General features: G+C 51.4%; 1 protein-coding gene across 8 annotated transcripts in view; it reads left to right on the forward strand.

The window, feature by feature from the left end:
- The window catches only part of TIAM1 (TIAM Rac1 associated GEF 1), a 159,135-nt gene that overhangs the window by 99,078 nt on the left and 45,102 nt on the right, over positions 1-14,955 (forward strand). For all 8 annotated transcript variants that reach the window (XM_048295306.1, XM_048295305.1, XM_048295304.1 and 5 more), the window contains 6 exons: positions 1,676-2,123; positions 4,168-4,340; positions 8,134-8,358; positions 9,691-9,876; positions 12,306-12,452; positions 14,857-14,931. In XM_048295306.1, the coding sequence (XP_048151263.1) occupies positions 1,676-2,123; positions 4,168-4,340; positions 8,134-8,358; positions 9,691-9,876; positions 12,306-12,452; positions 14,857-14,931 (1,254 nt within the window). The remainder of the gene's footprint in view (positions 1-1,675; positions 2,124-4,167; positions 4,341-8,133; positions 8,359-9,690; positions 9,877-12,305; positions 12,453-14,856; positions 14,932-14,955) is intronic.

The following is a 14,955-nucleotide window of genomic DNA, read 5'->3' on the forward strand; positions in this document are numbered from 1 at the left end:
AGATGCTTCCTAAAGGTTACATCAGCTAAGATTTTGGAACTAACCATGTACTTTTTGTAGAGCATAAAATCATGGAATCCCAGAATGGTTTAGGTGGAAGGGACCTAAAAGTTCATCCCGTCCCACCCCCTGCCTAGGGCAGGGACACCTTCCAGTATCCCAGGTTGCTCCAGGCGCTTCCCCTCGCCAGATACTCCTCCTTTGCACGGAATGAGAAGGTAACTGGCTTCCCAAAACCAAGTGTATTGAACAGCAGGATCCACGTGCGGCTGTGAAAGCTGCTCTGGGTGGGTACAGGGCTGTACTTCCAGGAAAGCCTGCTCAGCTCATTCACACGTGGAGGAGCAGAGCAGTATTGGCCTGTCCGGAGCAGCCTGTCTGTCACTGTGTGCTGCATTAAATAACCAGATGGAGCAGCAGAACTGTGCTGATTGAGTGGGGAAGGAAGTGCTTATTTTATTCTTCCAGCTGGACTCCAAGTCTCCCTTGGGAAGCGGTGTTTATAAAGAACGGGGCCATCCATTGCAAATTAATGCCTTAAAAGTTAGTCAGCCCTTCCCCTGCCCCGAAGCTCTCCCTGTCCAGCCCTTGCTCCACAGGAGGACAGTTTCACACAGAGCTGATGGAGGGTTTCTTTGTTTCCACAGAGCTGCTCTTGGATACAAAGAAAACTGGTGCTTGAACCAACATCTGGAAGCTTGTTTTCTCTCAAAATAAATACTCCATTCTGCTACCTCTTCTCGGAGATTCCTCTTTTTTTTAAAAACTTGTGAATCAAGCACTAGCTCCTCCTGCAGGAGAGATAGAGGCTGCAATTCCTGTTGTTTTTGGCCACATTTCTCACTTCTTTGCATCTTCTTCACCCAAGTACCTAAAACGTTTGTTTCCATTCACAGGGTTTGGCATCTGTGCTCCAAAATGTGCCTCGGATGCCTGTAGATGCTGAGGTGGTGGTGGCCATCCCCCTGGGGGGATTAGCCTTGTAGCAGGCTGAGTCACAGCCTACAGAACCCCAAATCAGTGGTGTTTTCTCCTGTCTTGCTGAAACCGGCCGTATTCTTGTGTCTTCTGATCCTTCCTCTGCAAGTTCTTGGGGAGCAGGAAGGGTCTGTGGGATTTGGTGGGGAATATCACATGGCCCATCATTACAGTTTGTGATGAAAACAGAAATAATCTCAACCACATTAACCTGTCAGGAGGAAAAAAAAAAGAACCTTTTTGGTTACATAATTTTCAAAGGTCAGCCTTGGGGTGTCTGAAATGTATCTTCAGCTGTAGGTGTGAGTGCACAATATCAATGTTTTCTCCTCAAAACGCGTAGGTTGGGCACTGCTTTTCTCGACACTGCCAGTTTTTGCTACCATATGTCCTCCTTTTGCAAAACCTTTAGCACCGTTAACTTGGCTTAATGTAAACAGATGATGCTGCATTTTATATTCCAAATTGCCAAGGCCATAGAGGCACCACCTGCAGTGGTGCATGTGTGTCCGGTCTTTCCTCACCTGTGCTGGAAGCCTCAACTCCACCTTTTCCTCCAGTTGATTGTCTTAGGGAGGAAAAGGGATGAGGGATTGCCAGTGCTAGCAAAAATGGAGGTGTGAAGAACTGTGGTGCCCCTGGGCGTTCGGGGTCTCGGCCAGGCTCTCCCCTCACCCCGTGTCTCTCTCACAACCAGGACGTCAACGCGGGCGAGGGCAGCGAGTTCACCGACAGCGGCATCGAGGGCGCAGCCACCGACACGGACCTGCTGTCACGGCGCTCCAACGCCACCACGGCCAGCTACTCGCCGCCGGCCAGCCGCGCCTTCATCGGCAGCGACAGCGGCAGCAGCTCGGCGGGCGATGGGCTGCGCCAGGGCGTCTACGAGAACTTCCGCCGCGAGCTGGAGATGAGCACCGCCAACAGCGAGCACCTGGAGGAGGCAGGATCTGCCCTCAGCGACGAGCAGAGCAGCGGCACCCTCAGCTCCCCCGGGCAGTCCGACATCCTGCTGACGGCCGCGCAGGGCACCGTGCGCAAGGCCGGCGCCCTGGCCGTCAAAAACTTCCTGGTGCACAAGAAGAACAAGAAGGTGGAATCGGCCACACGCAGGAAGTGGAAGCACTACTGGGTGTCCCTGAAAGGTACAGAGGAACCGGGCAGGGCTGTGTCCAGGTGGGCACACTGGGTGTCCCTGCAGGGTACAGAGGAAGCGGGCGGGGGTATGTTCAGTGGGGTGGCGAAACCAGGGGCCTGGACTTGTAACAGAAGCTGCTGTGAACTTCAGTATTGTTCGCATGAAGCTTGGGGAAGGGGCCCTGCTGTTTTTCAGAGGTTTTATGTGGCGGTTGCTGATGTGCTCAGTGATGGCACGTGTGTAGTCCAAGGCACAGCAGTGGGGTTCATACCTTGCTTTGAGCCCTGCTGGCAGCACCCAGGGTGGCTTTCCTGGGCACTGGGTGTTCCTTGGAGAAGTGTGTCCATGGCTTGCTGATAGCTGAGTACCCCTGTGCAGCCACAGGCATGTGATGGTGGGAGGCTGTTGGTGGTGACAGTGGCTCGTGTTCACACAGGGGCTCTGCCACGCTCAGCGTCCCTCCTGTACCTCTCTTTCCCCGAGAGGTGCTTCATGAGTATAAATACTCAGGGTTGCAGCATATCTGCAGGGGACAGGAAGCCGTGGTTGGTCATCAAGGCTGACACGTGGCTCTGGCTGTGTCACCCACCCTGTGGTGGGCAGCCAGCTGCCCTGCTTCCTCCTCGGCCTCCTGGGCCACAGACTCTCTTCTCCCTGGTTTGTTGCAGTTCCTGCTAGGCATGCGCTCATAACCTCATCTCCATGTGGTTCATCAGCAGTAAAACAGTTTTGGGACGGGCCTCCCTCTCCTCTGCTGCAGCCGGAGCCAGCAGAGGCAGAGCAGTGTCTCCTGCTCTGGGTGGGGTCACCCACAAGGCTCAGTGTGGTCAAACCCTGTCCTCCCCACAGAGGGCTCTTCTTAGAGCACTTGTTTATTTTTAATTTGCAGGGCTATTTTAAAACCAACAGCGGAGTTTGAAGCCAGCTCTCCCTTGGGGTGGCTGGAGAGCTGGGGAAACGGGAGAGGACATGGGGAGGTGAGGGGCAGCCCTGATCTCCTGGGAGAGGGCCCTGTGGCAGGAAGGTCTAGCTGTGAGGAGCCGGCAAACAAAGGGCCATCTGGGAGGAGAGAGGGGAAGGGTGAGCACGGAAGTGATGTTGTTTTGAAGTGCTTTGACCTAAGTGGAGTGTTAACTCCTTGGATTGCAGTGCCTTGATACTGGCAGCGTTTAACCGAGGCTTTGAAGTGAACAGCTGCCATTGTTTGGCTGCAAATAGTTTTGTGAGAGGCTGGGTACCAGGGCATCCCTTTCCAGTGACACAGCAACTATGTGCCAGCTTACAAACAACTGGAGATGGTGTGGGAAGGTGGGAGAGGAGGACCCTTTTCTTTTTGGAATCTCCCAAATTGCACCTTTGCCCTATACTTTTTTTATCCTTTTCCCGGAGGATTGCAAAGATTATTTTGTAACACTGAGCAGGTTGTTTGCTGTCCCCAGCTAAGTTTTTTTGTCCATCAATCTTTCAGCAAGCACAGCTCATCCCAGCCCATTTTGATTCCAGTTACTGTCTGCATCCAGTAATTAAATGGCTTGATCTTTGCCTTGCAGGGACTGTGACAGCAGCAGCAGCTGCAGAGGCTGAGGCTGGGCCATGCCCGAGGGCCTGTCTGCTCCCAGGGCTGGCTCACAGCTGGCTGTCACCCTCAGAGGACCAGGATCTCACGCCTGCGTCTTCCCTGCGGTGGGGGGTGGCCATGGACGACCCCAAACTTGTGATTCCTTCCGATGTTTCTTATCTGGGGCTGTATTTTACTGCCTGTGACTTTCTGTTTTGGCAATCCTGGGGAGAACAAAACTCAGGGAGAACCAAACAGCCCTGGGTCAGGGCTTGCTGTGCTCTACAGCTCGTGGTGTGCCCGCTTGGCACTAAACCCAGCACCTCACCGAGCTAAAAACTGGGCACTTGCTGGTGCTCTGCACTGTGAAAACCCGGACAGGCGGTGGCAAACCCTCCCTAATCCCTGTGAGGGTTTATTTCTAGGATCAGCCTCAGCCTCAGTGCTGAGGGGCTGCAGGGCATTTGGATGTGCTGCTCGTTGTCTCTTGCAGGGTGTACGTTGTTCTTCTACGAGACTGATGGCCGCTCTGGCATTGACCACAACAGCATTCCCAAACACGCTGTCTGGGTGGAGAACAGCATCGTGCAAGCCGTGCCTGAGCACCCCAAGAAGGACTTTGTCTTCTGCCTCAGCAACTCCCTCGGGGATGCCTTCCTCTTCCAGGTTGGATTTTGCAAAGTTTTTTTCTGTCTCCCAGCAAGGAGGACATCCTAGCTCTGGTTGAGATCTGTGGAAAATCCTGCTGACTCCAGTAGGTTTGGGATTTTCCTCTGGCAGCACTAGAGGAAGGACGTGATCTGAACATGATCAGTCTCAAATCTGCTTTTTTAATAACTGACTGGACTCTCTTGGTGTAGATGGCTGGAGCAAAGAATGAAGAAATGCTCTTGCACCACTGTAAAAACTGGTTGGGCAGCATGCTTAGAACACACAGACCAAGCCAGTCACCACACTGGACTTGCAGCTGGGCATTAAATGTGATGTGCCACTCTCTGTGTCTTGTAAGAGATGTGTGCTGAAGGCAGAAATTTGAAGTGCAAGGGGATGTCTGGACCTGCAAGTGCTCTCCCAGAGGGGCTGCAGGATCCAGCTGCCACTTGTTCACACATCTTGCTGCTGCCCGAAAGGAGACTGGAAGTGCAGGGTTTGGTTCTTTAATCAGAAAATAGCAATGTCTCAATTTCGCTGGGTGGTACATTGAAAAAAAACCCAGGACTTCCATCAAAGACCATACATTAGTTGATGTGTTTCACTTGAAAAGATTTCTGTAATTTGGTAACCACTGCTTCCCTGAGTGGTTTTTAGGTTGGCATCTCCTTTCTTGTGTCAAGTTGGCACTAAGCAGGGTGTGACATTCTCTTATTTGCAGTTGGCAGCACGTGCTGAGGTGGGTGCATTTCCTCCTCTTTTGATTCAGTTTCCTTCACTGGAGGAATCCCTTTATTTTTCTTTTCAATGACAACGGAGTTTCTTTCCTTCTTAAACCAGAAGCTACTCTGGGGTAGGATGTGTCCCTACATCATCACTCCCCTGTGCAAAAAATGAAATTATACTGTGTTGTAGGTCCTTGCAGCTGTCCTTGCAGAGGGCTGGATTCTCAAACTGGTGCAGAAAAAATTCTTGATTCTTGGAGGGACTATCTGACTGCATACTGAAAAACCCCATCATTTTTTTGTGGACTAACTTCTCTGCCACTTCAGTGGGATTTTTCCTCAGCTCCTCCTGTAGCACTGCCCTGCCCCTGTCTCCTTCATGTCTTCCCTGAGAAGGGGATGTGTATTTTGGCACCTGGAGACCTTCCTCCAGGTGAGAGGGAATCACAGAGCCACAGAAGGACCTGGGGATGGAGGGGACCTTAAAGATCATCTTGTTCCACCCCCTGCCATGGGCAGGGACCCCTTCCACTAGCCCAGGCTGCTCCAAGCCCCGTCCAACCTGGCCTTGGACACTTCCAGGGATCCAGGGGCAGCCACAGCTGCTCTGGGCACCCTGTGCCAGGGCCTCCCCACCCTCCCAGGGAGCAATTCCTTCCCAGTCTCCCATCCAACCCTGCCCTCTGGCAGTGGGAAGCCATTCCCCCTTGTCCTGTCCCTCCATGTCCATATAAATAGTCTCTCTCCATCTTGCTTGTGGGCTCCCAGACTTGGAAGGTCCCAGTGAGGTCACCCCAAAGCTTATTCCCTAAGAGCCCAGTGTCATTATGCCACAGGTGGATTTTTGTGTAGGGAAGGAGCAAATATGAGCCTGTTGCGATGAAACCCAGTCATTAATATTGCCAGACATGTTTTGTGATGTGTGCTTTCTGCCATGGAAGCAGAGGAGGAGGGGATGCCCTGGGAGCAGTGGCCCCTCGCTGCCCATGCCCCACACCCAGCACAGAGCTGTAGTAGCGGGTTTGGCAAGGAGAGAGCACAGCCCTGCAGGAGACCATTTCTGTCCTGTGGCAGAGAAAATAGGGCTGTTGGTGATGCCCACAGATCCTGGACGCCTTGTAACAAGCCTGCCCACTGCACTGCAGCCAGAGACATCCCATCCCTCCCACATGGCTCAGGCAGCTCTGGCTGTGCCCACACAAAGCCAGCCCTGGCACATGTCACATGTGTGTGCCAGCAGCTCACAGCAACTTGCGACACCCACGTACGTGTGTCAGGTGTTTGCAGCTTGTTTGTGCGATTCCCATCGCCTGCTCATCTACCAGGGGAGTCTTCAGCTCCTAAAATCCACTCCAGACCCTTTTTTCCCCTCCCTCTCCCCCAGGAAACCAAACAGAAAAATGAATCTAATGGTATAGTGGTAACACTTTGCAATTTAATAAAATAACAAATGCTGTTAGGATTTTGCTAGGAATTAACAAACACACCATGTAAGTCCAGTGCTGATCTCTTCTCTGCTGGGGGTGCAGTTTCACCACCTGACTGTGGGCAGCGTGTCCTCCATTCCAGCAAATAGTTCCTGTAATTCCAGCAGAGAATTCCACAGTGTCTTCAGCAGTGGAGTGAAGGCTTGTTAATGGTCCTGCCTGGGCAGAGAGCCTGACCTGTTTCAGCCATATCTTGTGTGCAGTGCCAGCTGAAGGCAAGGAAGTTGGGAAGCAGGAGGTCAGTCCTTCTGGAGCAGATCCTGCTTCTGCTTAGGGCTTCTAGCCTGAGTGAGGGAGTGGTGTCGTTCTGGGACACGTGTGTCCCACTTGCTTCGGCACCACAAGAGTTCAGGGAGCATCACTCTGGAGCCCAGCCCATGCATACATGATTCCCAGAGCTGGGCTTCTCTGGGAAGCTCTCCTTGGCTTCATCCTTGGCTGTTGGTTGTGACCTCAGCCAGGATGACCTTCCTCGTCTTCTCCAGCAAATGGAGAAGTCATGCTGGGCTGCCTATTAATAGATCAGGCATCATCAGAAAGTTTAATTAGAACAAGGTGGTTTGGCACCTTGCTACTTTTCCAGCCAGGAGCCAAATACCAGTGTGATTATTGCCACAGGCTGACACTCACTGAAAGGCCTCTGCAACCCTGAGCTGGCTGGAAAGTTAAGTTTTATAACCGACTGTAAAAAGGATTGGAGTTTAGTAAAAGGCCTAAGATTGACTTTTTATTTTGAAAATCTGGAAAGAAGAATCTGGAAAGTTTCTTCTTTGTGTGTCAAAAGTCCTTAATCAGAATAGTCCTGTTCCAGAAAAATGTCCTGGTGTCCCCTGCTCCAGCCTGGTGTCTCATGGAGTGATTTGGGCTGGAAGGGATCTTAAAGCTCATCCAGTTCCATGCCCTGTTGTGGACAGGGACATATTCCAGTATCCTAGGCTGCTCCAAGGCCTGTCCAACCTGGCCTTGGACACTTCCAGCAAGGAGAAGTGTTCCCTTTTCCCAAGCTGTCATATCCATGCTTGGGAAGGAACAGTGCTAGAGCTGTGAAAACGAGGATGAGCCTGCCCTTAATGGTAGCAGAGGTGTCTTCAGAGTGCTTTGGGCCCTTCAGAAATGGAAAGCTTGTTTGTGTGTGCACCATAATAAAGCTACTCATACTTATCATGGTCGCATTTTCTGCCATGAATTTATTATGAACTGCTGCATGCCAGAAAAGCTCTCCATCCTGGGAAGAGCGCAGGGTGCATTCCCTGCCTTAAGGAACTGGAGTTCAGAAATCATCGTTAAATAATGAGCTAGAAATTATGGCAGCACTGCATTGAGGCAGGGAGGTAAATCCTGAGGCCTTGCTGGAAAGCACCCACAGCTGCAGAGCACAGATAGAGGTGTAATTTCGAGTGCCGAGTGCCTGGTGCCGAGTTCAAAATGGCCTGCTTAAGGATGATGGGGGGCTATTACTTCGACAGGAGTAAGTGGATTTAAGGCTTTGAATCTTGAGATCAAAGGGAAAGGGAACTCCTTGGAATTGCATTTGTTAATCTGCAATCAGTTTCAAAGAGGATGCTGACTTCTTCTCTCCCGTTTCCCTCTGCGCAGACGTGCAGCCAGACGGAGCTGGAGAACTGGATCACAGCCATCCACTCGGCCTGTGCCACCGCTGTGGCGCGGCAGCACCACAAGGAGGACACGGTCAAGCTGCTCAAAACGGAGATCAAAAAGCTGGAGCAGAAGATCGACATGGACGAGAAGATGAAGAAGATGGGTGAAATGCAGCTGTCCTCTGTAACAGACTCCAAGAAGAAGAAGACCATCCTGGATCAGGTAAACTCTCTTGCTCGTGTGAAATAAGTCCCTAGCAAGGGTTTAAGGCGTTCTAGAGATTGGTGGGAGCTCCTTGGAGCAGGTGGGAGCAGGGGAGCTGTGCTGGCTGCTGAGCTGCACTGTGTCTTCACTGAGGTCCAGCATGGGCTGTCTTCTGCTGGCCTCCAGGAGACTGGGATAGCAGGAGGCTGAGTGAAGAGGCTGCCAGGCCATGGCTGCAGGATGCCTTGGGGAACAGCTGCTCACACACCAACAAACACTGCTGCTGCTGTTGGTTTTAGTGTGCCAGAGGCTGCTGCTTCTGCTGGCAGCTGGGCTGAAGAAGCCATCCCTGGTTTCTGCTTGTCACAAGGACCTGCCTTGACCTTGTGGCTGCATCCCTGGCTCCCCCTGGGCCTGCTCCTCCTGCCTTCAAGTGGACAGCGTGGCTGGGTTTCAGAGGCAGAGAGCCTCGAGCAGATGTCTCTCCCGCTGCTGCAGCAGCACCTTATTTTGGGAAACGTAACATATGGCTCCTGCTTTCCTCATTTGGAGCTCTCGTACCATGGCTGCCAAGTGTGCCTGTAATGCAAAGCATGGGAAGTGGCTGGGGCTGAGCTGAAGAGATCTGTACCCCCTGGAAGCCCATGAGAAGGGGAAATGGGGGAGAAAGGGGAGGGAGATGCTAAAGAGCTCCACTCAAAGCTGTCAGTCACAGTGAGAGGGCAGAGCAGTCTCTCTCTTTATGTAACCAAGTTTGTCTGGATGCTTTGAAACTGTTTCCTATAAGCTATTTGAATTATTTAAATAAGTCCTTCCATAGGCTGATTACAGCGCTCTTGCACTGATCAGATTAATTATCCCCAGTGTATGGCACTTTTTCAAGCTCTGTTGGTGCTCACAGCAAAGCTGCTGCTGTGGCTGCTGATTTGGAATGCCCTGTGCCTGGAGTTTGGTGGGGTTTGCTCTTCTGGTTCCTCAGATGCTCTTGATGCATGAAAGAAGCCTCTTAAGGGACTTAACTGAGCAGATAATCCTGGAAATACAAAGAAAATTAAAAATGAAATTTTAATCCTGTTAATTAGCATTGTATCAGAGGATCAGTTGTCCCAGGAGGAGACTTCTGCCATGAATGTAGAAAAAGTTGTTTTCCATCTAATGAAAACTCTTTTTTACTCTTTGCATCCTCTGGGGGTTTGGGAGGGCAGGGGCATGTGGGAAGATCAGGAATCAAGGTTTGTTGAGTGAGATCAGCATTGGTGAAAAGGGTGTGTTACTGGGAATTTTTTCAAGGCATTTACCAGCCTCCTCTCCCCTTCTGTCCCCTCGCTGCCGAACCTTGTCCGGACGCAGATCTTCGTGTGGGAGCAGAACCTGGAGCAGTTCCAGATGGATCTGTTCCGGTACCGCTGTTACCTGGCGAGCCTGCAGGGCGGGGAGCTGCCCAACCCCAAGCGGCTGCTGGCCTTCGCCAGCCGCCCCACCAAGGTGGCCATGGGCCGCCTGGGCATCTTCTCCGTGTCGTCCTTCCACGCGCTGGTGAGTGGGCACGGGGGAGGGCTGAGGATCCCGCACCTGTGCCATGGGCTGAGCCCTTCCCTGGGCCTGCAGGATGTCCTGCTCCCAGAGGGGCCTGCCTGTGGCTGAAGGAGGCCATGGCCTCAGGGAAGAGCCATCTTTCTCCTGAACTTGGGATTGTGAATTGCCACCATAAATAGATTTTCCTGTTACAAGAGCAGGGTCATCTCAAATGTCCACGGACTTGGGCTTGATCCACGAGTCCTGCAAAGTCGGTGGGAGCCGTTCTGAGTCCCTCAGCATGAGCTGGCTGAGACCTTCTCAGGCATATCTGACTTTCTTCCATATGGAGGAAACTAGTGACCAGTTATTCCAGTATCCGGTCTCTGGTCATCAACACCTGATGCTCCACAAGGGGGGGAAGTGTTCTTCTCTGCTACCTGCAGTGTGGCGAATAATGGTTGTTTAAATTTAAGTACTTTAACAACAGCTCTTAAAAGTACAGGAAATGTTTTGCAAAGTGATGGGGTTTTAATGAATTTAAATCAAGTTCTCGTGGTTTGGGCTTGGACTCCTGGCGGTTCACAGAAATAGCTGAGCTCCACTGTTGTCTTGTAGACGTCAGCTGTACCCTTCAATTGAATGCAGAGCTGTAATTCAGTCAGGGGCGCTTTTATTCTTTCCTATATGAAAAGATTAGCGTCATCCTCCTGCTAATTGCTGGTGGATTTATTATATTTTTTAAGTGGCGGGCTGTAATTTGCATTTATGCTTATTTTTTTTTGCATCAAGCAAAGCACTGAGCGTTAGCCTGAAAAACAGTCTGCCTCTTCATGCTGGTATCTCTGGAGAGCCAAGGGAAAAAATATGTTTTGAAAATGTTGTGTTGGAAGAGACACGTGTTTTCTTCTCCTCAGCAAACTCTCATGTCCTCCTTTGCCCCCAGGAACGTGGGGAAATGCAGCCTCACGTCAGGAGCCCTAACTCAAGTTTCAGGAAGGGAATTTGCCCAGAGCAGCTGCGGCTGCCCCATCCCTGGAAGTGTCCGAGGCCAGGTTGGACGGGGCTTGGAGCAGCCTGGGACAGTGGAAGGTGTCCCTGCCCATGGCAGGGGGTGGAATGGGAAGGAATTTAAGGTCCCCCCATCCCAAATCATTCTGTAATTCCATGACCCAAGTCTCCTGAAGATGTTCCTCAGTACATTCATCCAAGGATGTGTTAAGTTATCCCAGGTGGCTCTGCTTAAGTGTCCCAGGTACAACTATGGAACCTCTCGGAGTCTGGGCTGTGGCAATGGAGACGTTGCTGCCGTGGTGAAGTTCTCCTTTTCCTTGATTTCCCCACGTTTCCCAAGCAAAGCCCCCGTTGCTCACACAGCTCCCTGGGTGCAGCGGCCAGCCCCCTGTCCCTGCCAGCTGTAGCTCTGGCTGTGCTGCATCCAAGCAGCCAATTCTCAGCTCAGTGGCTGGGGCACCACTCGGGGATGTGGGTGTTCCCACATCCGGGCGCTGGCAGTGCCGTGGTGCTGGTTTGGGCTGTGGGAGTGCAGTGCAGAGGTGTTCCAGAAGTGCCGAGTGGGCAGGGTGGGGCTGGCTGGCTGTGCCTTGCCTCCCTTCATACCTGCCCTTCCCTACCACTCCCTTTTTGGCAGGAGAGGAGCTCCTCTCCTCAGGCCACCTCCATGTGGGAAATGTGTTTTGACATTGGGCCTGAACACTTCAGCTCTGACTAATGTCCCACTGATCTCCTCTAGAGCTTCCTCACCTGGGAGACACTCCCCAGGTAGCTGGGCTCAGTAAAGGCAACTGTCTCTTGCTGCCTCGGGCCATTTTGCAGAGCAGTTGTCACTGCTCTGATGGGAAGGGTCATTTCAGCTCACTTTTCCCCTTCCTGTGCCTTGCTCCCTCCCTCAGATGTCACTTGTCTTTAAGGGAGTGCAGGTTTAAATGCCTTGACCTCCCTGCAAGCCTTTATCTGGCCTTGCTGCAGTTCTGAGTCAGCACCAGGATGCCCAGAGTGTTTCCACAGGAAAGAGTAAAGAGGAAGACCGAGTTTTTGGGAAGCAACAGATAAGTTTGGAAATCTGAGGTGTCACATGTCCAGCTTTGAAACCTTGCTAGGAAAAGAAAAAAAAAAAAAAACCCCAAATCCTTCACTGGTGCTGAGGCTTTGTTCTGAGATGAATAGGCTGCTTTAAAATAAATTAAATGCCAAAAAACGAGAGGGGTGGTGTGTAGTACCCATTTCAAGATTTGATATTTGATGTTGGTAGAAGTGAATTAATCTGCAGTGAGAAGGCAGCGGCCTGGCAGCACCCCCACTGTCCCAGCAGTGAGTAGCCTTTGTTGCCATAGGATTTGCCTTTTCCCCACCCCAGACCCCACAGTTGGGTGGAGGGTGTGTGCAGGGGCTGCTGCAGCCTCTCCTCTGAAGCCATGTGGCACTGACAGGTGGCGGCTCGCACGGGGGAGTCGGGAGTGAGGAGAAGGACACAGGCCATGTCCAGGTCTGCCAGCAAGCGGAGGAGCAGGTTTTCTTCTCTCTGGGGGCTGGACACTACCTCGAAGAAAAAGCAAGGGAGGCCGAGCATCAACCAGGTAAGCTCGTGGAGTTTTGGGGTACTGTTGTTTGCAAGGCTGGTTTGTTAGCAGGCAGAATGCAGCTCGCACCGAGAGTCACTGGCACAGAGTCATCTCATTCCTCATCCCCTTCAAAAATCAGGGGCTGTAGCTGCAGATCAGTGCACAGCAGCTCCTGTCAAAGGCTTGGAACTTGCCCTTTCTTCCGCTGAATTCTGTTGTTGCATTTCTGGTGCTTCTGCTTTTCCTGGAGGTGCCTTTCCTAATCTCAGGAGCAACACAGCAGCAGTGTAAAACAGAGACAGCTTTGAAAAGAAAAAAGCCCCAAACAATTCAGACTCGTTTGGTTATTTTTAATTTAAAATGATGAGTTTGTACAATGCTTTAAATGTAGCTGAGTTTGTTGAAAACTTCCTAAAGTGACAAGAAGCTTTACATTTAGTTGGGACACTCCCTGTTTGGCTTCAGATTTACAAAAAACCTGAAGTTGTGCTGTTTCCACCCAGTCACTGCTCAGATCTTTCCCTAGAAAATGTGTTTCAGTGTGGTTGGAAGGTGCTTGCTTCCCTGTTACTCTTTCCAAACATCCCTAATTACAGCTTTCACTTTTTGAGAGCCGTACCTTATCTAATTGCAGGAAATGTAGGCTCTGCCTTTCTCATCCCTCGCTTTTTGTGGGGAGAAGGGCTGGGGAGACACGTTGTCTGGGCCCTGTGATTTCCTGTGCTGTCTATTGCAGCAGCAGCGGGTGTTTGTTCTGTTCAACAGAGGATGAATGCTGTGGAATTGTTCAGCTCGTTTGGAGCGAGACATTAAAAGTTCACCTGATATTTAGAGGCTGAGCAAAAGCCCAGGGCTTGGCTGGAATGCAGCTCTAGGAGCACATTCCCAGTTCCTTGTGTCGATGCTGCAGCATCCCTGTTGCTTTGTGTTTACTTGCCCCAAATCCCTTGTCCTGAGCTGGGATCCTGCCCATGCTGTGTTTTCAAACCTGTTTTTTTTCTGCCCTGAGCTCCCCTTTTGTTTTCCCTTTCAGTGGGGATAATTGCATTCTTCATGCTGCCTCCCCTGCTCCTGCCCCCCTCGCTCCTCCCCAGCACAGGCATGGAGAGGGATTCTGTTCCAGGTTAGGGGAAAGTCATTGTGGAGAGAGTTGTAAAAAGTGTGAACTTCTGAGAAAGGAGCAGGGTGTCTAAATGTAGTGCCTGAGCACACTTCCCTTGCTTGTGCAAGGTGTTGCCAACTGGAAGCAGCCAACTGTAAATCCCTAAAAGGCAGAGACCTTTTCCCATCCTGCCTGGTCCCTGCTTCATTTTAGCCAGGGAATAATTAACAAGCCCAGCAACTTGATCCTAGAGCTCTCCTGATGTGGAACTATAAAACTGAGCTTCTCAGTTTTCATTATTGGCCTCTTCTGCAGCACCAGCCCTGCCTGCCCAGCTGATGCAGTCCTGTGCTGATTTGGGGTGGATCCTGCAAATATTCCTGTTTGGTCATTCCTCCTGCACGGGATCCTGTTGATTTTGGCTCTCTGGCTTGTGCTGGGTTACCAGCTCCTGTTTCATTAGAGAAGGGTTCCACTGACTTGTGCTTGAATGTTTGCTGAGTACGTTTTGGCAGCTGGGTCATGACAAAGCCAGCCAGAAGCAGAGCCCTTCTGAGTTCTCAGTGTTGGCAGAGGTGGGGAAGTGTTCATTTCCCACTTTTACAGGTGGGGAAACCCAGCACAAAGGGAGATAAAGTTAGTCCAGCTCCAGGAAGGAAGTCAGGACAGACCTCCAAGCAGAAGTGGCCTCTAATCTTCCTGCACCACCCCATCACCAGCTTGTTTTTCACCTAACCTTCTCTTCCATCAAGCCGGTATTTTCCTTCTCTCCAGTGCATCTACAGCAGAAAGGCAGGGAATGTTGGAGAGGGCCCCCACTTCGCTGCCCTGCAAACCTCTGTGGAGGGCCCAGGTCTGGACAGAGACTGGTGCAAAGGTGTGCCTGTGTCAGTAAAGCCACAGCTGTGCTCAGGAGGAGTGGTCCTGGTGAGGAACTGGGGGTGGGGGACACAGGACAGCACTTCCCTGCGTTTAAGGAACAGCACTTGGAGTGAGCTGACCTGGTGTTTGGGATCCCCTCTCTGCTGAAAACACCTCTGTTCCTCCCGTGTTGTTTCTTTTTGGATGACAGGCTCAAGCAAAATGAGGTTAGAGGGACTGCTGGATGGGACTTACCCACCCTGAAGAGGGTTTTCCCCATCCCAGATTTCTACAACAGTGAAAAATTTCTGCAAGCAGTGCGTTTGGAGATGGGTGTTTGTATTTCTCAGTTTGATTTCCATGCTGGATGTTAGACAGACTGTTCTGCTCTTGGCATGTGCTGCACACAGGGAGTCACGTTCATGTTTTAAAGCAGTTCCCTCTGTTGTTCCTCAGGTGTTTGGAGAAGGAGTCGATTCAGTGAAGAAATCTCTCGAAGGGATCTTTGATGACACAGTCCCGGATGGCAAGGTAAAACCCCAGCTCTCCAGGTGC

The sequence above is a fragment of the Corvus hawaiiensis genome, chromosome 2 (genome assembly GCF_020740725.1).
Source record: "Corvus hawaiiensis isolate bCorHaw1 chromosome 2, bCorHaw1.pri.cur, whole genome shotgun sequence".
NCBI lineage: Eukaryota > Metazoa > Chordata > Aves > Passeriformes > Corvidae > Corvus > Corvus hawaiiensis.